We start from the raw sequence: 26,546 nt of genomic DNA on the forward strand, positions 1-26,546 counted from the left end.
GGAAGTGATGGAATCACTGTCTCTAGAGGCATTTGAGAAACGTGGGGACATGGTTTAGTGACCATCGTGGTGTTAGGTTGATGGTTGGACAAGATGATCTTAGAGGTCTTTTCCAACCAAAATAATTCTATGATTCTGTGTTGCCAAATACCTGAGGGATGGATGTCAAGAAGATGGGGCCAGTTCAGGGGCAACAAACACAAACTGGGATGCAGGACGTTTCAGCTCAATGTGAGGAGAAACTTTGCTGTGAGGGTGCTGGAGCCCTGAAGCAGGCTGCCCAGAGAAGTTGTAGAGTCTCATTCTCTGTAGACTTTCAAAACCCACGTGGACACACGCCTGGACAACCTGATCTAGGAGAACCTACTTTAGCAGGATGATCTCCAGAGGTCCCTTCCAACCCCCACCATTCTGGGATTCTGTGGTTGTCTCTCTTCCATTCTGCAGAATTCGGTTTGCTGAAGGAGTCTGGAATGTTTCTGAGTTTGTTACAGGAGAGTACGCTCAGTGCATGTTGAAATGAGTGTTTTCTGTCTTGCAGATATATGAAGTCCTGAGTGTAATCCGGGATATTGGTGCGACAGCTCAAGTGCATGCGGAGAATGGTGACATCATTGCTGAGGTATGTGGTGGTTATTCTGTGGATTATTAACTTCAAAATCCCTGGGAGGGATTTAAACTCCCAATTCCTTCTTTGCAAACAGAAAATCACCAAGAACCATTAAAAGCATGGCAGGGACATCTCAAGAATGCAAGCAGAGCTGTATATCAAATCTTATCCCCTTCATTGCCCTGCTGAAGCAGGTTTCCATGGCAGCTTTCAGTTTGTGATGGGTATCAACCATCTCTTCCTTATGTAAAAGCTATGTCCAGGTGTGGCTGTCACTGGGCACAATAAAATGTTCCATGGATGCTAAGACCAGAGGAAGTGCTTATAAATCCTTCAAGGGTGGGTGTCAGGAGGATGGGGCCAGTCTTTTTTTCAATCGTGCCCAGTGACAGGACAAGAGGTAAAGGGCACAAACTTGAAGGAAGTTCCATCTAAGCATGAGGACCCTCTACCACACTCTTTACTTTGAGAGTGGTAGACCACTGGAGCAGGCTGCCCGGTGTGGAGTCTCCATCTCTGGAGTTACTCCAAACTTGCTTAGACACCATCCTGTGCAACCTGCTCTAGGTGAAGCTGCTCTGACAGATGGGGTTGGACTGGATGGTCTCCAAAGGTCTCTTCCAACCCCTATCGTTCTGTGAAGTGGAAGAGGAAACAGCACCTGGGATGCTGATGTTTGGGATCTGTTCATCTTTTAAACAGCAACAAAGAAGAAATGTTAGTAATGTATTTAGATTTAATTTGCTTTTCAGCTCACTGCATGCATTATGCCTCAAGCATGCAAAACTGGTGTTTCAGAGGATTTCTTCATTGCCTGTCTTGGGAGGAGCCTGCCTGAGTCTTTGAAGCCAGTCACCTGCAACTTCAGGATGATCTTTTTTTCATGAGATGCTGTTTTTTCACATCTTGGAGAATGTTATAGTCACAAATTAGTAGTGAAAGTTGAAGGGCTATGAAACTAGTATGAAGCCAATCAAAATAAAAGATTACATTGACCTCTTGTGAACCAATAAGCAATGGTTTTGTAAGCTCAGGTTCCTCTCAGTAAAGGAAGTTGGACAGGACACTGGTTGTAAGGTCCTTTTATAGAGCTCTGTGGGATCATTAGCTAGCACAGATGCTTACTTGTACCTCTTTCAAACAGCTGTTTGCTGAAAGAAAAAATGTGTGTTGTTTTAAAATTTTTTCTTGATCTTTTTTCTCTTTCCCTTAGGAGCAGCAAAGGATCCTGGAACTGGGGATCACAGGCCCTGAAGGGCATGTGTTGAGCAGACCTGAAGAGGTGAGTACCCTACTGCCTTTACTCCCTTAATTTATAATATTGCTGTCAAGAACTTCATTCTGGGATGAATATGGCCCAGAAACACACTTTCATCCTGTCTGTAAACATTGTTGCTGGGAGGGGTTGGGGGGTAAGGGAAGAACTTCAGTCACTTCTAGGGATTAACTGGTAACTAGTTCTTTCTTGAGAGTAACTGCTATGGAGTAACTTAGGAGGAACTGAGGAGGCCCCTCAGCTTCTCTAGTGGAGAAGAGGACATCTCCATGGAGTAAGTCATCCAGCCTTAAGATTTCATTAACCCTCTGGAAAAGCTCATTTCTTCCTCTCAAAGAGGAAGAAGTTCTCAAAGACAGTCTATAAAGGCTGTGCTCACACATCAGGTATCTAAAGTGAGGTGAGATGTCTTGGTTCCCATAATGTTCTTCCTTTCCAGTCTTCCAGCATCACTAGACTGGATATCTTGCCATGGCATTATGTCTTTGTGAAGTCCATCTGTTAGGTGCAAGAAGTTCTTTTTGTTTCTGCAAGATAGCTGGGCTTTACTGACTGCCAGATGCAGCATGTGGAAGCTGGATGTGTGAGATCATCCACACGTGCCCCTCATGCTCTCTCTCTATTTCCTCCCCTTGGTTGAGACAAGCAACATCCAGAGACATTTCAGTAGGGATATAAATCATTCAATCACGTCATACAGAAGGGGAAGAAAGATAATGCTCAGCTTGGGCAGTATGTGAACCCTCACAGAATTTGTGGTTTTAGTTTCTTGAAAGTTCTGAGCAAAAACTTGCACTGAGCTTTCCACCCACCCACCTCTTTGTCTTGCATCAGGAGAGCAGGAGGAGATGCTGGTGTGACACTTGGGGCTCATCTGTGGAACACCCCTAAACTTTTGTTGACTTCAAAGGAAGGCTGCTCCTTACCTTAAAGGATCTGGCCATCAAGCTAACCAAGTCTTGTACAGCTGCTCCAAAGCTCATACTTACTGGAGCAGGAGCTTCAAAGTGTGAACCCTGTGGCTCCCTGGCTTGGTTGCTCTGTTCCATCTGTGCAGCAATAAGTTCTTTCTCTGCAGAGCAGGGAAGGCTGCCTGAGGATATGTGGGCATCTTCCACTGGAACACTCTTCGCAGTGTCACTGGGCGGCCTCTCAGCAGTTGCACTGTCTGCCCACTGTGGAAGTGTTTGGTCCAAAATTCTCCTCTTTGAAAGTCGTAGCAAACAGAACAGGAAATGCTGTCATCTGGCTCTCTCCCCTCCTCTGCTCCAGTAACTCGGTGTTTTTAAAAACAAAACTTCCTTAAAGCTGGCTGATGACAGAGGCTAGATTCTGAGGATGGCAATAGATCCCTAATTCCTTGTTGTCTTCAGGAGGATGTTTATTGACATCTCTCTGAGATGCTGCTTCCACTATAACTGGCTTTTGACATCACCCCTTATGGAGTGTAGAGCTTGTCCCAAGGACTTTATGGTGGTTGTCATCTTATTAAAAAGTTGTTTAATTCAGACCCCCATCTACAGCAGACTAGCAAGAGTTATTGAATGAGTCTAAAATATTTAAGCAAGAGGTAATGGGCATGAACTTGAACGTACGACGTTCCATCTAAACATGAGGAGTAACTTCTTTACTCGGGCTGTGGTAGAGCTCTGGAGCAGGCTGCCCAGAGAGGTGATGGAAGCCATTCCAAATCCACCGGGATGCCATCCTGTGCAACCTGCTCTGGGTGACCCTGCTCTGGCAGGGAGGTTGGACTGGATGATCTCCAGAGGTCACTTTCAACCCCTGCCATTCTGTGATTCTATGATTTATTACATAAAAACTTCTGCTGAATTCAGTGACACTTATGTCAGTGGAGCGTTCAGGGTCTGGCCATGTGCATTTGTTTCTTACTTGGGAGTGGGGGTGTCTGAGTTCCCAGGTTGAGCAGAAGACATGAATTAAGGCTTAAGTTTCACTGCTGACTCATCGGTTTACCTCGCTCACCTCAGCACCCGGGATTGAGCCAAGGTGATGGTATTCAGCACAGTTTTCCTGCCAGCAAAAAGAGTTTTAATTAAGACACTGCCATCCCAGGTCAGCATTACCCATCGCTTTTCTGGAAAACTCTCCCCCTTCATAGCTCAGATCATTCCATGATGACTTTTCAGAGTAATCTGTAATTTTTTTGTTTTTATTTAGCCACAAAAATGCTGAAAGCACATGCAGTCCCAAGTGCTCCAGGAAATGTCTGTCTGTTTTTTTTTCCAAGAGAACTGCTGTGTTCGTGCTTCTAATGCATAGTGGTAATTGCCAACATTCCCCTCTGGACTAGTCGTTTGGTTATTGTGTGCCTGTCACCATAGCATCTGGGCACAAGGCGTGAATTCAGCGGCCTTGCTCTCTTCTGTGCAGAAAATGCTCTCCTCCTGCTTAGCAGTTTCTCAAGTGCCTTTTGGTCAAAAGTGTGAAGATTTGTGCTGTTTTATCCCCACTTTACAAGTGCAGAAACTAAGGCACATCTTGGAAATATGACTTCCAGGACCTGCATTGGTAGAGCTGTGTGCAGATCTGCTTTAAATGGGCAGTTTGCAAACTGGTGCCATTGCCTGGAAGCATTGGCCCATCTGTGTTCCCTCCTTATCCCTCAGGAGGGACAGGAATGCTTTTCTTCTTGGCTCTTCCTTTCAGCTTCCCTCTTCCCTGCAAGTGCTGCTGGCTGTGGCATACTTGAATCAAATGTCCTGGAATAAACACTCCTCATTACAGCTTTTTCCATCTTCCCTGGGGCAGCTGGGCCAGAAAATGTCCTCTCCTGTACATCACCCTGCTTGGGGAGGGTTAGTCACAAGCCCTGGTGTGGTGACAGGCATGGGTTTTAACCCTTTGGGAACCAGAGACCAACCTACTCAGTCTGGGGGACTGGTTTGCTTTTAAAAACTTGTTGTGGTGTTTTTATTGAGCAGTGCTGCTCAGACAGAGCAGTGCCACAAGTGGTGGCTTTCCCAGTGCCAGCAGAGCTGTTTTGGCCACTTAGGACATCAGTCTGGGGAATACAGTTTCCAAAGCTCCTCATTTCAGCTCCTTCTTCTTGGGGAGCAAGCACAATGCTGGGAGCCAGTGTGTTCCAGTCTGGGGCTGGTGATGATTTGCATCCCTTGCCCTGTGACAAATTATTGTAGAGCAGATTTTTAAAGGTGCTGAGTGTGTGTCAATCCATGGGATTCATGGATTCACGTGGAGTCCATGGGATGTGCTGGTGGCCTCTCGCATTTGGGGATCAGCTGACTGGTTGCTCAGGTTTTCAGCTTCCTCTGTTCACTTGAACAATGTCTGTGGTGTTGCAGGCTCCATTCTCCGTGGTAGCAGGCACTGTGAGCATTACCCTGCTGCTTAATCTGTCATCTGGATTGCTTTGGTTAGGATGTGTGATCCCTAAAACTCTGCAGAGTGATGACATTCCTTCTCAGGTTGTAGTTATAAAGTGACTATCAGTCTTGCTGAGGTTCTCTCTCTGTGCATGCAAGAAGAAGTAGTTGATTTATGGGGTGGTTCAGACTCTCTCAGATTGCAAGCCAGATAGTATAGTGGAGGGTACAATTTAGGAAGCTTGTTTGCAAACGTGGCTTACCAGAGTGTGTGGCTACAGCATCTCTCTTCCGTGTGGCTGGAGAATGAAGAGTTTTGTTGAGTCAACACTCAGTTGCTTACTTTTGTCTATGTTGAATCATTCTGTCCTTGAGTGCCTTAATCTGCTTGCAGAGAAGCTTAGAGGCAGCCTGGAAGAAAAGGGAGTAATGAGAGGAGACTACAGCTTGATGTCAGTTATCATGGTTACACTACATTTTTTTGTCTCCAAACTGGAAAGATCTCTAGTCTCAGCCCTGCACACTTTGTGTCCCATGAAAGCATAGTCTGTGACCCTCTGGAGTAAATGGGATATACTGGCATGTGGGATGTTATGTGCCAGCATGTGGGATGTTACTAATTTGCTGCTGAATTTGTGTCTCAGGTGGAGGCAGAGGCTGTGAACCGGGCAATAACCATTGCAAACCAAACCAATTGCCCTCTTTATATCACCAAGGTGATGAGCAAAAGTGCTGCTGATGTCATTGCTCAAGCCAGGAAAAAGGGTAAGTTATTTCCCTTGGATGAAAGTGCCCTGTTAGCTCATGCAGTTCAGCTTGTTGCCAACAGAAGCTTCATCCCTGCAGGAAAGATCTCTTTTTCCAGTGTTATTGTCCAGGCTGTTTTTCAGAAGGTCCCAGGCAATGGTTTCTGTCTCATCTTCCAGAGACTTCCCTTGGTGCTTTCTGCTCAGTTGCTTCCTGAGGTCAGAAATGCTTCCAAGAGTCCTGATGGAGATTTCAACTCAAAAGCATTGTTGGATTTAATTGGCATAGCCAGAGGTTGCTGGTTCCAGCTATCCACTGTGCTCCTTGCTTGTGAAATAGATACTCCTCCTGTGCTGTAGCTCACGGTGTGGCATCCAAACAGGAATTGGGATCCAGTAGTCTGGGTGAAGATGGGAATTATCACTTCTGATAACTTTATCTGGGGATGTTGTAAGAAGCAAGACTCAGACTTGCCATGGATCCTGCTGTCTTGTGTCTGTTCTCTGTAACTGAGCTCCCTCTGTGAGGGAGCTGTGCTGCTCTGATGGATGCAGGAGCTTCTTCTGACCCTGCTGTCTTACCCCAAGGGAGAAAGAATTAAAAAGCACAGTGAGTACCTGTCTCCCTGCTTTATTCTGTGACTGAACCCTTAATTTCTATTTAAAGCAGCTCTGGGTGGGTAAGTAAGGAGGAGGGATGATTTCCCCCCTTCTTTCTTAGAATGGTTGGATTTAATTTTGTGCAGTATAAATAAGCCTGAATGAATATACAGATGGCATCACTTTCCATCTGGGTGTTTGGTGTGAGCAGAGCTAATTTCCTACAGCAGCAGAGACATTGGTGTCTGTTACTGGCTCAGAAGTACTTTGGTCCCATGGCTCATGTTAAATTACTTCAGAGCTGGTGAGGAGAACTGATTTCCAAGTTAATCTCTTTCTCTTCATGGCATGGGAACAGCTCGAGCTGTTTGGGATAAACCTTCTTCTCCTAGCTTTGCTAGTGGAGATCATGCTGAAATGAAGATATGTTGGCAGAGTGACTGCATGTTGCATTACCTCAGACAACAACTTGGTGTCGTTGAGCAACTCAATCCAATAAGCCAGGGAAGCATCCGTGCCTTTTTCTGGGATGCTCTGGAGATATATGCACCACAGAGATGGAGCATCAACAAAACCACCTCTGTCTGTGCTCACTGTCCCCTGAGACCAGAAAGAGGGGTAACGGGATGATAGACTTATATTGCAGAAGCCATAAAACACAATCTGATGGATGGGTGGTGGATGTTCCTCTGCCTCTGCAAGGCAGTGGGATTGCCCAGATGAATGATCCCCAGAACTCACTTCACTCAGCCTCCCAAGTGAAGCAGCATGCCGTTTTGATTCAGATTGCCTTTTCTCCTTATAAAGGAGAATTTGAGGTATAAGTGGCACACCATCCCCTGTTCCTTTATTTAAATTATTTAAATGCTGTGGGGTTACCCAACTGGGTAACCCAAGAGGGCTATGCACACTAACTTTGCCCTCCCAAGCAACAGAGGAAACACAATCCAAGGCAAAAACAAACCAGAATCGATTTGCTAAATGTCAAAGAATGAACGATACTTAAAGCCAGATGTTCCCAGTGGCATTTGCATGGAGAAGACTCCCTACTGACTGTCACTGGCAAATCTGGGAGCTCAAACGATCGCTCCTTGCAGAACAATTCTCCCAGTGTACTGGCCCACAATAAGTCTCCCATTAACAGCCAGCGTGTGTTTTGCCTTGTTCTGATTTTGTAACCCTATTTGTGGCAAGTGATGTCAGATGGCCTCTTCCTCTGCTCATGGATCCCCTCTGACAAAGGCTGTTCCTACATCTTCTGTTCCAGTGTGGTCCTGGAAGCAGCAGGAAGCCAGTTAAAGCATCATTCTGCCTCAGCTAATGCACTCTTTCCCAGGGAGCTTGAGAGCCTGTAGACAGAACAGTAGCTTGGACAACATGGTGGAAAAAAAAGATCTTATTCTTTAACTCAGCATGGCGAGGTGTGTAAGACACTGCAGACCAGTTCTGGGGATGCTTTCGCTAGTCTTTTCTGATAGAAGTATTTAGGGTTGTTATTTTGATTACTCATGTCTTCTGCAGGCAGATGAAAATTCTTGCAGTGCTTGTGCTCAGAAGCCAGATGGATAGAAGTAGAGCCCTCAGGAAGGCTGTGTTTGGTGAGCAGATCTGTGGAGCTACCAGCTGGTACTGCTTTTGAAGTTGCAGCATCTCGCATCTGCTTGGTGTGGAGATGGTGCTGGTGCATTCCAATTTGCAATGTATCCTGGCCTTACAGATCTGCTCTTCCTTTATGTGGTTCCAAATATGTTAATGAAGAGGAAGGATGCAGTGGTGATTTGCTCACTGGACAGAGAGCTAAGAGAGTCAATTTAATTTCTAGTTCTGACAGAGATGGGCTGTGTCCCCTTGGGAGTCTCTGTGTTTCCCTGAGACGCATTTGTGAACCAGAAACATGGATATTTCCTCTGTGAGGCAGGAAGGGAGGAAACTTTCTTGACAGTTTTATCTGATCTGTTCACAGAGCCTGCTCCAAGAAACTCACCCTCATCAGATCTGTGAAACATCCACATTTATGAAGATACTGCAGGCACTATTTGTATCACTCTTTTTCTTCCCCATCCCTTCTAGATCAGACTGGAGCTCCTCACACTGACTATTCCCCTCAGCCTCCTCATAGAATCATTAAGGTTGGAAAAGACTTCTAAGATCATCAAGTACAGCCCTCAACCCAACACCACCATGCCCACTAAATCATGTCCCAAAGTGCCATGTATGCAGGTTTTCTGAACACATCCAGGGATGGTGACTCCACCACCTCCCTGGGCAGCCTGTGCCAATGCCTGACCACTTTCATGAAAAAGCTTTTCCTAATATCCAATCTAAACCTCCCCTGGCACAACTTGAGGCCATTTCCTCTTGTCCTAAGCCTTCATGAGGTTCTTGGCCCAGGATAGAATCCAATTAATCTTGACAGTAACCCTTTCAATTACCAATCTCAGCAGTTGTGTGAAGGCATGGTGCACATTTGGTGCTCCCAGCTCTCATCAGTAAAAATATATCTGTTATCAGCTTGGGTTTTTAGCTGTTTGGTTACTTGGTCCGAGGGACTGACTGTTGGAAAATGCTCAGGATTTCTTTAGAGATCTCAGGATAGGGGTGTAAAACTAAGAGTTTGCTTGTGAAAACATGCCCCATGTAGCATAGCACAGTTTCTGAGGAGCCTTTCCAAGAGTTGGATGTGTCTGATCACCTGGTTATGCAGACCAGTGAATTCAGTCCAATGTTGTGTCTCTGTCATCTCATGCTTAAGAGAAACTACCAAGACACCCTGCTGCGTATGATGCTTTCACACAACTTGTCCTTTGTCAGAAGGATGCTTTATGCCTGGAAGCCAGGCTGGAGATGCATGTTGCTTGGTGCTCACAGTGGATCTGTCTGTATTCTTGTCCTGTAGGCACTGTGGTGTATGGAGAGCCCATCACAGCCAGCTTGGGTACCGACGGCTCTCATTACTGGAGCAAGAACTGGGCTAAGGCAGCTGCTTTTGTTACTTCTCCACCACTGAGTCCTGACCCAACCACCCCTGATTTTCTCAACTCACTACTGTCCTGGTGAGTAGAGCTCTTTGTGTTCAGACAACACGTGTTTTATCATGAGACAAGTGGATGATAAAAAGAAGAGCTGCTGTTGCCAGCAAGCAAAAGGCTGGTTTACATGTAGGAGTAAACCTGTGACAATAAAATATCATAAATACCCATTATTGTCTTTCCCAGTGGAGACCTCCAAGTTACTGGCAGTGCCCACTGCACCTTCAACACTGCTCAGAAAGCTGTTGGGAAGGACAACTTCACCCTGATCCCTGAAGGAACCAATGGGACTGAAGAGAGGATGTCCATCATCTGGGATAAGGCTGTGGTATGTCACATATGTCTTATGCTGCAACTAGGCATTTCAGAGATGGAAGAACTGCAGCAATGTGTTATCTCCCCTCAGATGCTTTTGTGGTCCTTCCAGTTGAGTTCTTTGCCCCTGTAGAGATCACTGGGTATTTGCTGTGCTGATCCTCAGTTGAGCATCTTTCTGATGAGTAGAGGCTGAGAGACCTGGGGCTCTTTAGCCTGGAAAAGAGAAGACTAAAAGAGTATCTTACAAATGCTTATAAATACCAGAAGGGTGGAGGTTGCAGTGATGGGACTCAGCTCTGTTCAGTGGTGCCCAGTGATAGGACGAGGGGCAACTGGCACAGCTAGAACCCAGAAGATTTCACTTGAACTTAAAAAGAAACTTCACTTTGAGGCTGCTGGAACCCTGGACCAGCCTGGCCTGAGAAGTTGTAAAGTCTCTTCTGGAGAGACTCCAAACCCATGTGAACACTGTGATCCTGGGCAACCTGCCCTAGGTGACCCTGCTGTAGCAAGGGGTTGGACTTGATGATCTCCAGAGGTCCCTTCCAACCCCCACCACTCTGTGGTTCTGTTTTTCTGTCTGCTCTTTGCTTTTCAAAGTGGTGCCCACTTGGCTAATGCAGTGATGGTTCCTGTCTCTCCCCAGGTGACTGGCAAGATGGATGAAAACCAGTTTGTTGCTGTGACCAGCACAAATGCAGCTAAAATCTTTAACCTGTACCCCCGGAAGGGCCGCATTGCGGTGGGCTCCGATGCTGATCTGGTCATCTGGGATCCTGACAGTGTCAAGACAATCTCTGCCAAGACTCATAACATAGTAAGGGAGCTCTGCTGCTCTTTCCCTCCTCCCTTCCTTCACTGCCAGACTGTGCTGCCCAGAACTAGAACTCATGACAACGCACGGGTTTGTTTTCTTGATGCCCCAGCCTTCTCTGGTCTCACATCCAGTGCAGCTCACTTATGTGAGGAGAAGGGAAGATGATTTGAGTCCAAGTCTGAACTTGAACACATGAATACCCAGAGACTCCCCTTGGAGCAAAGAGATTGTCTGCTCTAAGTGTTGGATGCTTGGATTTGAGCACTCAGAAAGCTCTGTAGTGCTTCTAAAATATCAAAAGGCCTCACCACAATGTGCCTTTTGTGACTCGGCTCACTGGCAGCAGGAATGTGAACTGCTGCCTTTCTAGCTGGGGTTGGTGAAGCTTACCAGCTTGTGAACACTTTCACTGGTGGTGATCTGATCCAGACCACTGAGTCTAAGTGGATTTATACCACATACTAATCTGGCACACCTGTGTGCAGTCAGACATGATTTTACTGATGGTCATCCCGACATTAGTTGGCACAAGGCAGCATGTGAACTGGCCAGATCTTCCTCTTGCTTTTCCTGTGGCTTTGTGGTGGCACTGGTGGAGGCACTGTTTGGCTTGTGGCCCCCAGCTGTGTCCCATATCTTAACACCTAGCTCCTACAGTGAAAAAGGTGTCCCACCCTGGGGGAAACTTCAGGATGGTCCTGGTGCGAAGGGCTGGTTTGAGTCTCTCTGTGACATTTGAGCACTGTTTCAGAGAAGGCAACCACTGTTTGCGTTTGTTGATGACTTGTTTCAGTGTTGGCAATGAACCTATGGAATGTTTCCCTGGAAAAAAAACCTCCTTGTTCTTTTTTTTTCTGTGAATGCTTTCATTCACTTTGGAGCTGAAGGAGCAAAATTTTCTTCCACACTTGGATCCCTGGGCACATTTACACAGTATTTTTTTTTTTAAAGGTTTAGTTCACTTCTGTGTAGCTTAAGTCAGAGTCAGAAGTTGTCACAGACGGCCTGGATTCATCCTCCCTGTGCTTAGACTTCTAACAGAAGCATCCAGGCTCAGAGGTGTGGTTGCTTCAGTCACCTTAGAGGTGCTTCCAAACTCATCACATCTCCATTTTGGAAAGGATTGACTTAGGGGAGGGAGCCCAAGAACACAGTACTATTAGGTGCCAAACTTAGTGGTCTGAAGCTGGGTTTGTGCTAAAGGAATGGCTCAGCGAGCTGAAAGAAACTTGCTGGATGGAGTGTTTGAAGGTCATTGAATTTAATGGCTGTTGTCTTTAGGAAATGAATTAGGCTCTTTAAATTTGTTGACATAAAACTCTGTCTCTTGTGGATATGCTCCTGTGCAATCAGGATTGACTTCGTGATGTAGGCTAGGCTGAAGGAGAAGCAGATCCACCATAAAGTGACCATTCAGAAATACTTCAGAGATTAAGGACTGCAGATCCCCCTGAAACTCTTGCACCATACAAGAGTGACACTCCAACACTTAATGCTCAGCTGTTACCAAAGGCTGCAATTTTAAGTTGTGCCAAGACCATGGAGGGTGAATAGTTCTCGTTTTCGAGTGGTTTGTTTAGAGCTTGAAGGGCTGTCTAAGAAATTCTAGCATTTTTTCTTACACATCCAGCTCCATTCTCTTCTGTCATTTCATCCCCTCTTATATCTGGCATCTCACCTGCTGGAGTATTCTTTTCTGTCTCATGCTGCACATGCTCCTTGGGTTAGGGGAGAAACTGATAAGAGTGATGCGTTTAGAGCCAAGTCATCCTAGTTGGGTCAAATATAAAACAAAAGCCTCTTTGAAAGGCAGAACAGTTGCTGTGGCATGGGGAGATGTGGTGATTATGTGGCATCAGATGATTGTTACTTTTCAAATGCTAGAGCAGCACAGGGGTGTTTTCCAAGAATTCACACTACTCTTGCCACTGTCTGGCAGGGAAATATTAGGAGCTAGAGAGGGAGATAGTGTTGTTCTTGGAACCAGACTAGTTCATAAGCTCCTAACCAAGCATCCTCATTTGCCACCACAAGTTTTTTCCACACTGGGTCCAGTTCAGTGTCAGTTTAACCACCAATGTAGCTAATTGTATATCTGCAGTCAAGCCTGCCTGTACTTACAACACACTTCAAGAGCAAACTCCATCATTAACTCAGTAAAAACAACCTGGGTTTGTCTCTGAGATGGTAACTACAGTAACAGTCCCCAAATAACATGCTTGTAGTGCGTCTCATCCAGGGTGCTTCATGGGTGATCATTTACCAGCGATTCCTTTCAAACTTGCCTTTTTTCCATGGTATGGTGTTTTACAATCTTGTTAATTGAGGATGAGCGATCCCATTAGAGTAAAACAAGGTTTGTCCTGGTCACTGACCCATCAAACAAAACAATGATTTGAAATAAGCTTTTCTAAGTTGTCCTTATTTTTGGGGTGACACTCCGATAAAACTTTCTTTGGCTTCTTAGTCCATCACAATATAGAAAAGAAAAACCTTATATGCATTTAAGCAGGTAGGCTTTGAGATAACTCTCATTCCAAACTGTGCTTCATCTTTATGAGTAAATCCTTTGTAAAGATAATAAAGACCAACCTTTCTGTTAAACTACAACTTGCATAACTCAGGGAAAGCCGTTGAGTTTGTCCTTAAAATGTCCTTAAATCTGTCCTTAAAATGTTGCCAATTAGCATGACTGGTGATTGCTAATTAAAGCACAGCACGCTTTGCTGGGATGAATACGTTTGCCTCATTTTGCCTTTTTGTCTGTTCCAGTCTCTGGAGTACAATATCTTTGAAGGTATGGAGTGCCGTGGGTCTCCTCTGGTGGTTATCAGCCAGGGGAAGATCGTGCTGGAGGATGGGAACCTGCACGTCACGGAGGGTTCTGGGCGCTACATCCCCAGGAAGCCGTTTCCTGACTTCGTTTACAAGCGCATCAAAGCGAGGAGCAGGGTGAGCAGCAACAGTTGGATGCACATTTGTTCTCTCACTGGAACTCCTGAGTTAAAGTGGGTGGAAACCAGATGCTGTGCTCTGGCTCACAGACACACACTTCTGCAACAGAAAACGTTTCCTAGATACCAGCCACATTCATCTTGTTCCTCTTTCATTTGTTTTGTTCACTGGAATCAGGACAGGAAAATGCTCTGGCCTGAGATCGGATTTTCTGCAGATTTTATTTTTCTGGTCTTTAGTTCTTCATGGTATTTTGCATGAAGAAGAGCGTGGCCAGCAAGTCAAAGGAGGTCCTCCTCCCACTCTACTCTGCCCTGATGAGGCCACATCTGGAGTACTGGGTCCAGTGTGGAGCTCCCCAGTTCAGGGACAGGGAATTCCTGGAGAGAGTTTAGCAGCGAGCCAGGAGGACAACTGGGGGACTGGAGCATCTCTGTGAGGAGGAAAGGTTGAGACACCTGAGGCTGGTTAGCCCAGAGAAGAGCAGCCTGAGAAAGGGCTCTTCTCAAAACTCAGCAAGAGCTAAAGGATGAGGGGCAAGAGTAGGGGGCTGGGCTCCTTTCAGTGGCTGCCAGTGAAAGAAGAGGGGGCAACAGGCACAAACCAGAACTCAGGAGGTTTCAACTGAAATTAAGGAGAAACTTCTTTGATGTGACGGTCCTGGAGCAGGCTGCCCAGAGAGGTTGTGAAGTCTCCTTCTCCTGTGAGATTCCAAACCTACCTGGATATTGATCCTGGGCAAGCTGCTCTGGGTGACCCTATTATAGCAGGGGGGTTGGATGGGATTAACTCCGGAGGTTCCTTCCAACCCCTACCATTCTATGATGGTGTGTCTTGGGACATCTGGACAGAGCATGTATGTAGGAACCATCCAGTCTGGATGTGAGTCAATATGCAAATAACCCAGGAGGCTTCTCATGTTGCAGAATAACCAAGAGAAGTTATTGATGGTGTTTATGTATCAAACCTTTCAGCAATCAGAATTCTAATTTATTGTTATAGATGCCACCATTCCAAACCTACCTGGGCACAGCCTTTGTGTGCCTGCTCTGGCAGGGGGGTTGGACTAGACGATCTCCAGAGATCCCTTTCTGTGAGTCTGTAACACGTGATTTTGCTTTCCCTTCTGTCAGATATGATCAGATGCTTGTGTCTGGTGACTGCTGAGTCACAGGCACAGCCTACAGCATGTTTAAAAGTGAGAATGTCCTATTTTTAAGAGGCTAAAATTGTTGGGAAAGTGTTTGTCAAATATACCCATTCAAACAAGAAACTGCCTTGTGATGTGCTTTTAATTTGTAAAAACTGTCAGAGAACACTGAACTCAGCTGCAGCTTAGTCACTGAGAATTTAAGAAGTTTTTTTCCTAGATGAAGTCAGTTTTCTGACATTGAAAGTATTTTGGTATTTGAAGTGTTGCCCTCTCCTGGACAGAGCCAGAGCTGTGCTAGTTCTGCACACCACAGGTGATCTTTATGTTCCTTGGTCTTTCCTTAATTGTTCTTTGGAAGAAATTGCAAGTTATTAAAATTACAACCTAAAATAATATAGCACCACAGAGGACAGATCTGTGGTTTCTTTTGTATTCTGTTCTCCCACAGAAATATATCTGACCTATAAATCCAACTGGGCAGCATCTCAACTGGAATAATTGTGCTTAACTCAATCCAGAGTTCACAGTGCTGTGAAGCTGGGCTGTCTTCTGTCTTTGCAGACCTGTCTCTGTCTTGGCATGGTTTGGCTTTTGGGGGATGAGTAGATGAGCAATAGGTTTAATTTGAAGGCTGTCAGGAGCCTTTAATCCAACAGCAGGTAGGTTGAGATCATTAAAGAACAGAAGCTGTGGTGCAGAGGACAGACTGTCTGTCTTCTGTGGGCTGCTCACACCTGCCAGCAACTTGCTGGAGCCATGGAAGTCCAGAATATGTTTGATGTGAGCTGTGCTGCTCCAGAGCCTGTCACAGAGCAGACGATGGATGCCTTCATATCCTCTTACCAAAGACAAATCTGGAACGGTGTGTTGTTGCCTTAGCAACATCTAGACAGCTGTTTAGTTGTTTTTTGAAGGCGGTTTTGACCCTAAAGGCTGCCTGCTTCTGTGTTCTGCAGCTGGCTGAGCTGCGGGGTGTGCCTCGAGGCCTCTATGATGGACCTGTCTGCGAAGTGTCAGTGACACCGAAGACTGTCACGCCAGCATCCTCAGCTAAGACATCTCCTGCCAAACAGCAGGCCCCACCTGTGAGGAACCTGCATCAGTCTGGATTCAGCTTGTCTGGTATGTACTGCCATGGCGCTTTGAAATCGTGGCTTGTTGATGAACTTGCACTCCCTTACTCTACATTAACTCTGCTGAAATTGACAGGCAGTGGGTTAGGCGGTGATGTGTTTCTAGCTTGGAGGTTATCCCCTTAGAATGGAAGAAAGGCAGCACAGGAGCCATCATAAAGTCCTGCTATTTTCATGTCATGGCACAAGCACAGATGCTGAGTACACCATTGCCTTCTGGAATCGGTCCTCAGCTGGGTGTCTGAGGAGGACAGGTGACACCAACTCAAGTGGAGTTTTGCCAACTGAGAGCAGCTGTGGGGCAGATTTGGTTTCTCAGCATAGTATTTCAGTGCAGCAAGAGGAAAAAAAAAAAACAAACAAAACATGAAAAGACTTGCTAAGGGAAAACCATTTAGCCAGCCCTTATCTGTGCAGGGCAGGGTGCTTCAGGTGTCCGCTCGGGTCGATCAGAACCTGCAGAACAGCTTTCAGCAGGATTATAGCACTCGGGTCACATACCACCACAAAGGCTCCAGGCCTGGGCAGTGTGCTTGGAAACTGCCCAGCAGAAAAGTACCTGGGGGTGTGTGCTGCCGAAGCGAGCACAAATGTCACAGTCATGGATGACTTGCGTGATAGCATCCATGGAAATGTCATATGTGCTTGCTTTGGCAGCACATATACTAAAAGAAGCGAATGAAAGCTGTATTTACAAGCACAGTCTACAATCTACGATGAAATGCAATGAATATGTCCAAATACACAAAATTCACAACATTTACAAATATATACAATCAACAGAAAAGCACAACCGATCTCCCTTTGCTTCCCCCCAAGGGGACCCTCCCCAAAGGGGCCTCCCTCTCCCAGGAGCTTCCCCCCAGACCCCCCTTGGACAGAAAGCAGAGTTAGTTAGAGCAGAAAGTTGTTAACTTAGCTGCCAAGGTCAGTGTGTTATCTTCAGCCAGAAGAGAAAAAGAAGAAAACAGCAGCCAGACAGCCCAGCAACTGCCCCCACTGCAGAACACAGAATGTACAGAATGCCCCACTTTGGTTTAGGTAATAGTTCTTAAACATTTCTATCTGTCCAATGGAAGTGTTTAAAACAATCAGTATTTTGCTTTCTTACACCCAATAGTGACTTATTTACACTCTTTCACTTTCTCTGTTCTGAACTTTGCAAGAAAAAATTAAAAAGACAGTTTCAAACCATCACAGGGTGTTGTTTGACAGTTGGCTGAGCATGAGCCAGTGTGTGCCCTGGTGACCAAGAAGGCCACCAGAATCCTGGCCTGGATCTGCAATAGTGTGGCTAGCAGGAATAAGCTCATTTCAAACTCTTGCTGGCACTGGATGGGAACCTAATGTTGCTTCTCTCTTCTACAGGGGCACAGATTGATGACAACGTCCCACGCCGCACTACCCAGCGCATCGTGGCACCCCCTGGGGGTCGTGCCAACATCACCAGCTTGGGCTAAGGACCGACCCCTTCTCGGACTGGGGGACAGGGGCACCTGGAGACCCGTTCTGATTCTTTTAGAGCCTGTGACAGTTACTGTGGGCAACCAGTGAGCAGGGTGCTGAAGTAAGGCTTTCAGTCCCCTCAGATTCCCTTCTCATCTTCATCAGCCCCTCTCACTTCTCCCTTCAGCCTCTACACATTTAAAGAAACAAACTCTGTTTTGACACATCTGACATGCAAAAAGTACATGTAAAGAGAATGTTTGAGATATGTGGCCTCTGTCCCATTCAGCATCTTTCTTTTAATAAAGGAAGGATAAAGTGAATTTCCCAGGAGCTGCCTTTAAGACACACACACACACACACAAAGGAATATATAATAGATGTTAAAAATAGCTTTTATTATTTTTTTTTCTTATTTTTAATGTCACACTGCAGAGTAGTTCAAGGGCCTCAAACTGGATATTCTGTAGGGTTCTGTGTTCCAGCAGGATAGCTAGGTGAGCACAGAGGGACATCAATCCCAGCCTGGCCATTCCCTAGCACCACCTTTGAGGTCACTGACTAACTGCCTGCTGCCAGAGGAGCAGGACCCAGCATTGGGTACTAACCAAACGCATCATCCCCAGCCATTGGGTGAGCTAGAAACCTTGGGGACTTTGGTTCTGTTGCTTTGCTTTTTCATTTAATTTTTCCTTCTGGATTTTGCTGCAAATTAGGAAACTTCTGTCATTGGTGGTTTTTTTTTAATGTTTGTGTGTGTGTTTTTAATAAGTTTGTATCATGGAATTTATGAAGCCTTAGCAGAGAACTGGAGATTTCCCTTTTCTTCCCTGTTCTTCCTAAACCTCATTCAAGTCTCAGACTCCCACCAGTGTCATTGCCATGGCCACTGTGGTATTTCAGGTGTTTCTAGGTTGCATCATTCCAACCAACACTTCCCAGTTAGCTGCAATAGGAGGTTGCAGAGCAGGTTCATAAGCTATGATCTTCACTTCAGTGTACTATAGGTCTTGAGATGGTGCAAACAAAGGGGCTGGGTTCCAGCTGAGGAGCTCGGATGGTGTCTCTTGAGAAGTTTCTAGCAGTTAGGTTGTCTTCTATTCCCAGAGGTGAAAATCCATAAGCATGGGGCCACAGACAAAGAGCAATACGTTGCTTGAAAGATTTCTGTAGCAGTCATGTTCCCCCTTCCTGGCGATCCGAGTGGTTATTTAAAACTTTTTTAGTTCTTGTCAGAGGGCTGGTCAATTGAGTGTGTGCCCAAGCATCTATGGCAATTCCAGTTCCAGTCCAGATGCCTAGCTGTTGTAAACTGGGAGCCTCAGAGTAGCTCCATGGTTCAACAGCAGCTGAGAATCTGTCATGCCTGGTGCCAATGCCACAGTTGCACGTTTCTTCAAGAATCTTCCCTTGTGCAAATATTCAGAAGGCCTGGTGGTTCCCCATCCTTCCTCAGACACCTGCTGCCCCAGATTTGAGATCAGAGCCCATGGGTGGTCCTTAAATGAATTTGGAATCTTCTGTGGCAGTCAGCGGGATCTGGGTGCTTAACTGTCTTCTGGGATGAAAGGTCTTTTAGCCCTGCTGTTGGAGGTTTATTATTTTCAGGACACACTAATCTGCACCGTTAGATTCCCACTCAGCTAGAGAGATGAGCAGTCCTGAGGACTTGGCCTGTGTCTTAGCACAAAGAGCTTTTCTACCCACAGTTAAACACAGTGTTACCTCCACTGTCTGTATGCCCTGGCACTTGCCTGCATCTTGTGCTTTCTCTTCTCTGTATACTTTGCCACCTACATTGACCTTGGTTTTCCACATCTGTGTTCTCTTAAGTGGTGTTAACAGGTTATTTTAGGGGGAAAAAGAAACAAAACTATGTATGTGAAGGCTTTTAAGAAACAAGTATAAAATTTGTTGTTAGGAGATATCAATGCTGGGATTTATAAAGGAGCTGGAAGCTTCTTAGAAACCCAGAGCCGCTCAGCTTCAGCACCTGAATTCCTTTGGGCCCTGAATTCCTTTGCCTCTTGTGTCTTTCAGTTTTGCATAAGAGTTTTGCACTTTGTTTGTTAAGTAATGTGTGAACTTAATTATATATTGCAGTTTGGGGTTTTTGTTTTGTTTTGTTGGGTTTTTTTGTTTGGCTGGTTTTTTTTAGTTTGTTGGTTTTTTTCCCACCTGTGTGTTAAAATCAGTTTGAACAAGTTGGGGAGAAAGAAAAGAATTGCAGATCTGTTTCAATTGTCCAAAACACTTTGCGGCTCTTTAGTATTCACTTAAATCTTCCTTTTTATTTTTTTTCCCTTCACTGACTCATGAAGATCTTTTAATTTGTTCTTCAAAAGGAAGAAAAAAATCACAAAAAAAAAAAGATTTTTGCAGGCTATGTAAAGCATGTTTTTTTCCTGTGAGACCTCGTCCGCTTTGTGTCTGTTTTAATGAATGTCATATGTAAATGCTTAAAGAAGAAAAAAAGAAGATAATCAATTAGCCGCAGTGACTTGAAGCTCTAAAAATAAAAGAAGAGTAGGATTTAATACTAGCTGGATTTAACCCTTGGATTTGTGATTGTGAACCATGAGTGGAGGAGCTGTAAGTGCTAAAGCTGATCATGTGTGTAGACAAAAGGGAGTACTGATGTTTGACCATTGTCTCAATGGCAAAACCCACCCCTACCCCAACCCCAAGTCTTGTGTTTTATTCCTTAAGGACTCTGTGTTATATTACCTGGGAACTCCTAATAAAGACAAAACATTGTTGTTTCACTAGGTGTGTCTGTGTCTCACGGCGATGCGTGTTCTGGGTAACAGCCAACCTTCAAATCACTGCAGGAGTGAGCTATGCAGCAGTAGAGCTGAGGAGAAGGTCTCATCCTTCCTTGGAAGATGGTGATGAAAAAGATGAATCAATGGTCCACAGTGTAATTTCCTGGGGTGTGTGAAGAAGAGTGTGGCCAGCGAGTTGAGGGAGGTTCTCCTCTCCTGCTACTCAGGTGAGGATTCATCTGGAGTACTGGGTCCCCTTCTGGGCTCCCCAGTTCAAGAGGCACAGAGAAGGCAGAAATTTCTTTACTTTGAGGGTGCTGGAGCCGTGGCCCTGGCTGCCTAGAGAGGTTGTGGAGTCTCCTTTTCTGGCGGCATTCCAAACCTACCTGAAGCATATAGAGGTTTTTGAGGAAGAAGTCATCAACAGCCAGAGCTAAACCTAGCATGTCCTGAGGAGCAAAACCAGTCAGAAATGCTAGGAAGATGCTGAAGCCAATGCTGGTTTGCTGCTACAGAAGAACACAGGCACATCTGCATTTTATAAACCAAGTAACCCAGGTAATTCCTTGTGCTGGCAGCAGCGAGACTCATCTTAGGGCTCTCATTTGGTTCTCTGCAGGTTTCCCATTGACTGGTCTTTGGCCTCTCGTTTAAGACACAGTATGGACCTTATCTGATTTTAAACATCGATGCAGAATTAGTGGCTAAAGGGAGCAGAGCAAGCAAAGAATGAACCTGATTCAGTGACCTGGAACACTATCTGTCAGCTCTTGAGGAGAAGTGATGTGTCAAAGATGAGGACAATGTGGCTTGATTTACTTCTTAGTGGCAGTGTTAGGCACAATAATTGTCTCTGGCCCTTGCATCTCAGCTGACCTGCTTCAGCATGTGCTGGGACCTAGCACAACACTGTGCTGACCTGTACTGGGCACTGGCAAGGCCACAACTTCAGTACTGGTTCAGTTCTGGGGCCACTTGCTCCAAGGACACTGAGGTCTTGGAGCAGGTCCAGAGAAGGGCAACAAAGCTGGTGAAAGGTCTGGAGAACAGGAGTGGTGAGGAGCAGCTGAGGGACCTGGGATTGTTCAACCTGAAGAAAAGGAGGCTGAGGGAAGACCTGGCTCTCTCCAACTCTCTGAAAGGACGTTAGAACCAGGTGAGTGTTGGTCTCTCCTCCCAACTTGCACCAGGGGAGGTTTAGGTTGGACATTAGAAGAAACTTCTTCACTGAAAGGTTCTCAAAGATTGGAACAGACTCTGTGAGGAGGTGGTTGAATCCCCATCCCCAAAGATGTTTTAAAGCTGCAGAGATGTGGTGCTGAGAGACATGGGTTAGCACCAGACTTTGTAGAGTTAGAGAATGGTTGGACTTGATGATTTTAAAGGTCTTTTCCAAGTGAAATAATTCTACCAGTCTATGACAAAAATCCTATTCATTAACACTAGGTTTTAGTAACTTAAATTTCCCTGGTTTTATGACTCTAAAAAAGGAAGGATCTGGGCCTTTTAGCTGCTTGTTCTACAGGCCTGGAAGCTTCAGAAGGTTTTTTCCTCCCCATTTTTTTTCAGCACAGGAAGTGCAGGTTGAGCTCACTGCCGTAAGGTGGCAGCAGGAGATGCAAAAATCACACAGAATCACAGACCCTACCTGGTTGGAAGAGCCCTCCAAGCTTATCCTGTCCAACCCTCGACGCAGCACTTGCAGGGTCAGCACTAAACCATGTCCCTAAGCACCAGGTCCACACGCTGCTTGAACACCCCCCAGGATAGTGACTCCAGCACTGCCTTGGGCAGACCATTTCAATGTTTGAGAACCCTTTCAGTGAGCAAATACTTCCTGAGATCCAGCCTGAACCTCACCTGGCACAGCTTGGAAACATTTCTTCTGCTCCTGTCACTTGACACCAAGGAGAACACACTGCCCCCTCCTCTCTCCAACTTCCCTTCAGGGAGGTGTAGGGAGCGATGAGGTCTCCCTCAGCTTCCTGTTCTCCAGACTGAACAACCCTAGCTCCCTGAACCCCTCCTCGTAGGTCATGTGCTCCAGGCCCTTCTCTAGCCTCCTTGCCCTTCTCTGGACGTGCTCCAGCCCCTCAATGTCCTTACTGTGGTAAGGGGCTCAGAACTGAACACAATACTCAAAGTGATCACCACCCTGTTCCTGCTGGCCACAGTATTTCTAATGCAAACCAGGATGCCACTGGCTTTCTTGGCCACCTGGGCACACTGCAGTCAATTATCAACCAATACCCCCAGGTCCTTCTCCAAGTTGCAGCTTTCCAACAATGCATCCCCAAGTTTGTAGCTTACCATGGGGCTGCTGTGACCCAAGTGCAGGACCTGGCGTTTGGCCTTGTTGAGCTTCATACAATTAGCCTTGGCCCATTAGTCTAACCCGTCCAGATCCAGAGGGACTATAAAACGGTCCCTCTACAGCTTTCCTGTAGCCCCCTTCAGGTACTGGAAGGTAGCTGAGATCGCCTCTGCATTCAGATGGGATCGGGGATATTGCTGGACTGGGCATCCTCAGATTATAAAAGTCACTGAAGGAAGTTCTTCTTCTTTCCCAAAATAGCTGATTTCCTTCCCCCCCGCCTCCCCCCTCTCCCCGATTCTTAGAATTAAAACAAAATAGATAAAATATTGGGAAGGGTTTGATATCTCTAACCCTTATGTGTGTGTGATTAGTGGCCCCTGGGTTTAACAAATCTGCCTGTAACCACCAGACTGGGTTTGTCCTCCCTTTTACAAGTGCTCCAAGAAAGGAATGCTTTTAAATCCTAAAACTCCCTGGCAATATTCTTCCTGCCTGCCCCCTCCTCCACTCTGTCTCCAGCTATAGCACCGTTAGTCTGAGGTTTTTATGACTCTCAAGGGAAATGCAAAACATTCCTGATGCAGAAGTAGCATTTTGGAGTCCCTGGTCTCTCCCAGGGATAAATCATGGGAGCTGCTGACAGAGGGGATAGTTGGTGTAAGAGACATGGAGCCAATAAATTCACATCGATGCTGTTACTTGATTCACTAACAAAGAGTAAATGTTTCATCTTGTAAAGGACCGGAAATTATTATAGATGTGGCTCGACATTGTTGGGAGAATCGTTTGAGACATGGAGAGCCCAGCTTTAGCCCCCTGGGTGCGACTGAGGGACTTTGGGATTCTGGAGACTCCCGGGCGACAAGGTCGACTGAGCGACTTTCAGACCCTGGAGACTGCCCTGGGCATGCATTCCCCTGCCGAATTGGGGCTGGGGGCTATTTTCAGCAGCAGTGTGAAGCTGTAAAAGGCGTCACAGCAGGGCGGAGATGGGGAATTGGTTACGGGGGAATTCGACTACTGGGACATTGGCTAGAGATTGAGAACCGGCTACCAGGAATCGGCAAGAAGAACTTTGCTAGAGAAAATGCTGGGGGAAGCTGCCGTTAGGATATATCAGGAACTGCTGCTGCTGCGGGCTGCTAGAACTGCCTGGAAGGGTTTGCCGAGAAACTGCTAAGAGAACTCGCTACGAGCCGCCGCCGCCCCAGAGGGAGCGCGCTGCTGTCGTCGCGGAGACCAGCCACCGGGAGCTGCTGTCGTCGCGGAGACCAGCCACCGGGAGCTGCCGTCCTGCCTGGTCCCCGCTCGCGGGATCGCGACGCACGCTCCTTACGGCTCCGACCCGCCGCGATACTCAATCCTGTTGCTGTTAAATAAAGTGATTTGGCACTTGGCTCCGTTAGAGTCTTAATTCTGTTCTCGAGAATGTTAAGTTAGTCACACTAAAGATCCAGTTGGGCATCACTCCGAAGTTAAGCTTAGTCGCACCCAGCCCCTCTAAAATTTGAGAACAAGCAGGAAAGCGAGGGGGTTTAACTTCTGTTAAATTATCCATCGTTGGATCGTGACACATCTCAAAGGAGCTCAGTGTGATTTCCGGCAGCAACTTGATGATGAAGGAGCATCACAACTGAAAAGTAGTGTTAGCAAAACTGAAAAGTGTTAGCAAAAAGCTGTTTGCTGCCAACTGCTTCCATCTCAGCAGCTATCATGAGAGGAAAAAAGACCGGCAGCTCCTGGAAGGACGCTGGAGCCAGGTGTGTGGACTCTGAGGAGTAGAAAGGCAAAAAATACTCCTAGCTTAATCTTTCCTCTTTTCAATGCCATTGATTTTCAAGACATTAAAACCTGGCAAAGGAAAATATTCTTCTATACAATGCTTAACTTATCATTGGACTTGGCAGAGCAAAACGTAAAAAGGAAAAAAAGGAGATATTTATTTGAGCAGTGGTAGATCTGAACTATTTGGGATTTGAATAATCCTAGAGAGTACAAGAAGTCTCAAAAACATGAGACTGTAAATCTGAATGAATGTTAATTGGGGAAACTCAAACATTGAACTTTCCCTGCCCTGTGAGAAGGAGATTGGTGGTCTGCTTAGCCTCAACCTGTGTCAATTAGAAGTCATCTCTATGATGCCCCAGCTCTCAGCCCTGTGCGGGAGAGACTATCTGCTCTGCTCAGGATGGAAATCTTGGCTGTTACCCTCAACAGTAAATACTGAAAGGAGAGGCCAGTGGGATGTCATACACATCCCTCAAGGATTTCAGTCAGGACACATCAATTGACAGGTCAGTGTGATCCATTGGCCGTGGCTTTGAGCTTTCCACTGCATCCTTACTTCCCATATGACCACCTTCTACTCTCTGTTCTGTGCTTCTACATTGTTTCACATGACAGACAAGTCCTGATCTTAGGAAGATTTTACACATGATGATAGGTGGCAACCCACTGGGAAATTCATTGTTCTGCTAGTGCTTTTTGGATAGACAGATACATTCAGCCTCTGCAGCTGCAGCTCTTTCACCAAAGCCAAGTTCATTTTAAATAACAGAAAAATATGGAACCGGCTCATATTTTATATTTTTCCCTTTTCTTTTTTTTTCTTTCTAGAAGACTGAAACTCTCTTAACTTTGGGGACTTAATACTGAACGAGAGATGAATAAACAATGATTCCTCATTAATAATAGCAAGGTGTCATTCCAAGGCTCTATCCTGTGAAAGCTAACCTTATCTTAAACACTTTTCCTTCTCAAACCAGTAGATATTCAACACAGGAGCTGATATTAAGACCTGAGTCAAGGCTTATGTGTTGTTTCAAGAAGCTGCATTCTCACTTGGCAGGCTCAGGAGTTATGTTGAGCTGCTTATTTCTAATATTGTACAGAGAATTCCTCCCACTATTTCTTCCAGATGCTGAAGAGCTTATTAATTTATTTATTTTGATTAGCTATATTAAAATATAGCATGTTTCTAAATGCTTTTCTCCCCAGCTCCCAAAGGATGGCCCTTTCTCAGGAGATTCAGATCCTTAAGTCCTTTAATGTACTTAACTTCCATTGCTTGGAAGGAAGGTGCCAGGGATCCAGAGTACCCAGGATCTCATAGAGAGCTTGGAGCACTTGATACTGAAGAAATCAGAAAAGGAATGTGGCATAACAGTGGGAAGAGAGACAATAAAATGGCTACAGCTGTTTCAGTGACTGTGGCACTGGTCTGAATAGCAAGCACCTGAGCAAGGAATTATTATTTGAGCAAGTCTCTGATGGACTCAGAACAAGGAAAATAAATGGGTGAGTCAAAGTGATCCCTCTGGGCATTACTTGATGATGACTTATTTGAATTTTATTATACCCACAGCAAAATGCAGAGGCCTTATGGACACACCTGGGATGCACACAGGTTTTCATTTGATTTTTGTTTTGAGATTTAGGAGGTTGGTTGTACAAAAAAGAAAGTTCTGATTGACCTCTAAGGTATAGATGGAGTGCAGCCACTCAGATCAAGTTTCCTGTGGCAACAGAGTTTACTGAAATCCACAGTGCAAAGAGAAACTTGGAGTGACTCTAAGCAGGGCAAGAGCCAAGAGAGTGGTTTTGTGATGTCTGGTGAGCTGAAGTGACTGTCCAGACAGGTTGAGGACAAGCAGCATTGTGAGCATTACAAGAGACCAATTCTCCATATGGTGCAGGCCCTGATGAGGACCAGTGAGACTGCCCAGCTGAAGATGCAAATCCAAACAGCTGCCTGTTCTCTTCAACAAGGTATGCAGGACCTCACCAAGCCACGACCTAGATGTGAACAAAAGAGGCAAGACAAGGTCGAAAAATGTTCTTGTCCACAGTCCATAGTGAAAGATGAGCAGAGATCTGTAAACACTGTCCTAAGACCTAAGCCTCTCAGGCTTAGCACTCCTGGCTGTTGAATCAAGGTTTAGCTTTTTTTTGAGGGGGTGGAATTGTACAATGGCTCTAACTGTGGAGCATGATGAAATCAGCATGAGGTCTTCTACAGTTTGCTCTTCCTCCCC

At 45.8% G+C, this 26,546-nt stretch overlaps 1 protein-coding gene across 3 annotated transcripts in view; it reads left to right on the forward strand.

Moving 5' to 3' along the window:
- DPYSL2 (dihydropyrimidinase like 2) overlaps window positions 1-20,170 on the forward strand; it is a 50,923-nt gene extending 30,753 nt beyond the window's left edge. For all 3 annotated transcript variants that reach the window (XM_054396689.1, XM_054396690.1, XM_054396691.1), the window contains 9 exons: window positions 542-622; window positions 1,824-1,892; window positions 5,878-5,998; window positions 9,476-9,632; window positions 9,795-9,936; window positions 10,573-10,743; window positions 13,516-13,695; window positions 15,808-15,973; window positions 17,353-20,170. In XM_054396689.1, coding sequence (XP_054252664.1) covers window positions 542-622; window positions 1,824-1,892; window positions 5,878-5,998; window positions 9,476-9,632; window positions 9,795-9,936; window positions 10,573-10,743; window positions 13,516-13,695; window positions 15,808-15,973; window positions 17,353-17,444 — 1,179 coding nt within the window. In that variant the 3' untranslated portion in view covers window positions 17,445-20,170. The remainder of the gene's footprint in view (window positions 1-541; window positions 623-1,823; window positions 1,893-5,877; window positions 5,999-9,475; window positions 9,633-9,794; window positions 9,937-10,572; window positions 10,744-13,515; window positions 13,696-15,807; window positions 15,974-17,352) is intronic.
- The last annotated feature ends 6,376 nt before the right edge of the window (window positions 20,171-26,546 follow it).

This window comes from Indicator indicator, chromosome 38 (assembly GCF_027791375.1).
Source record: "Indicator indicator isolate 239-I01 chromosome 38, UM_Iind_1.1, whole genome shotgun sequence".
Classification (NCBI taxonomy): Eukaryota; Metazoa; Chordata; class Aves; order Piciformes; family Indicatoridae; genus Indicator; species Indicator indicator.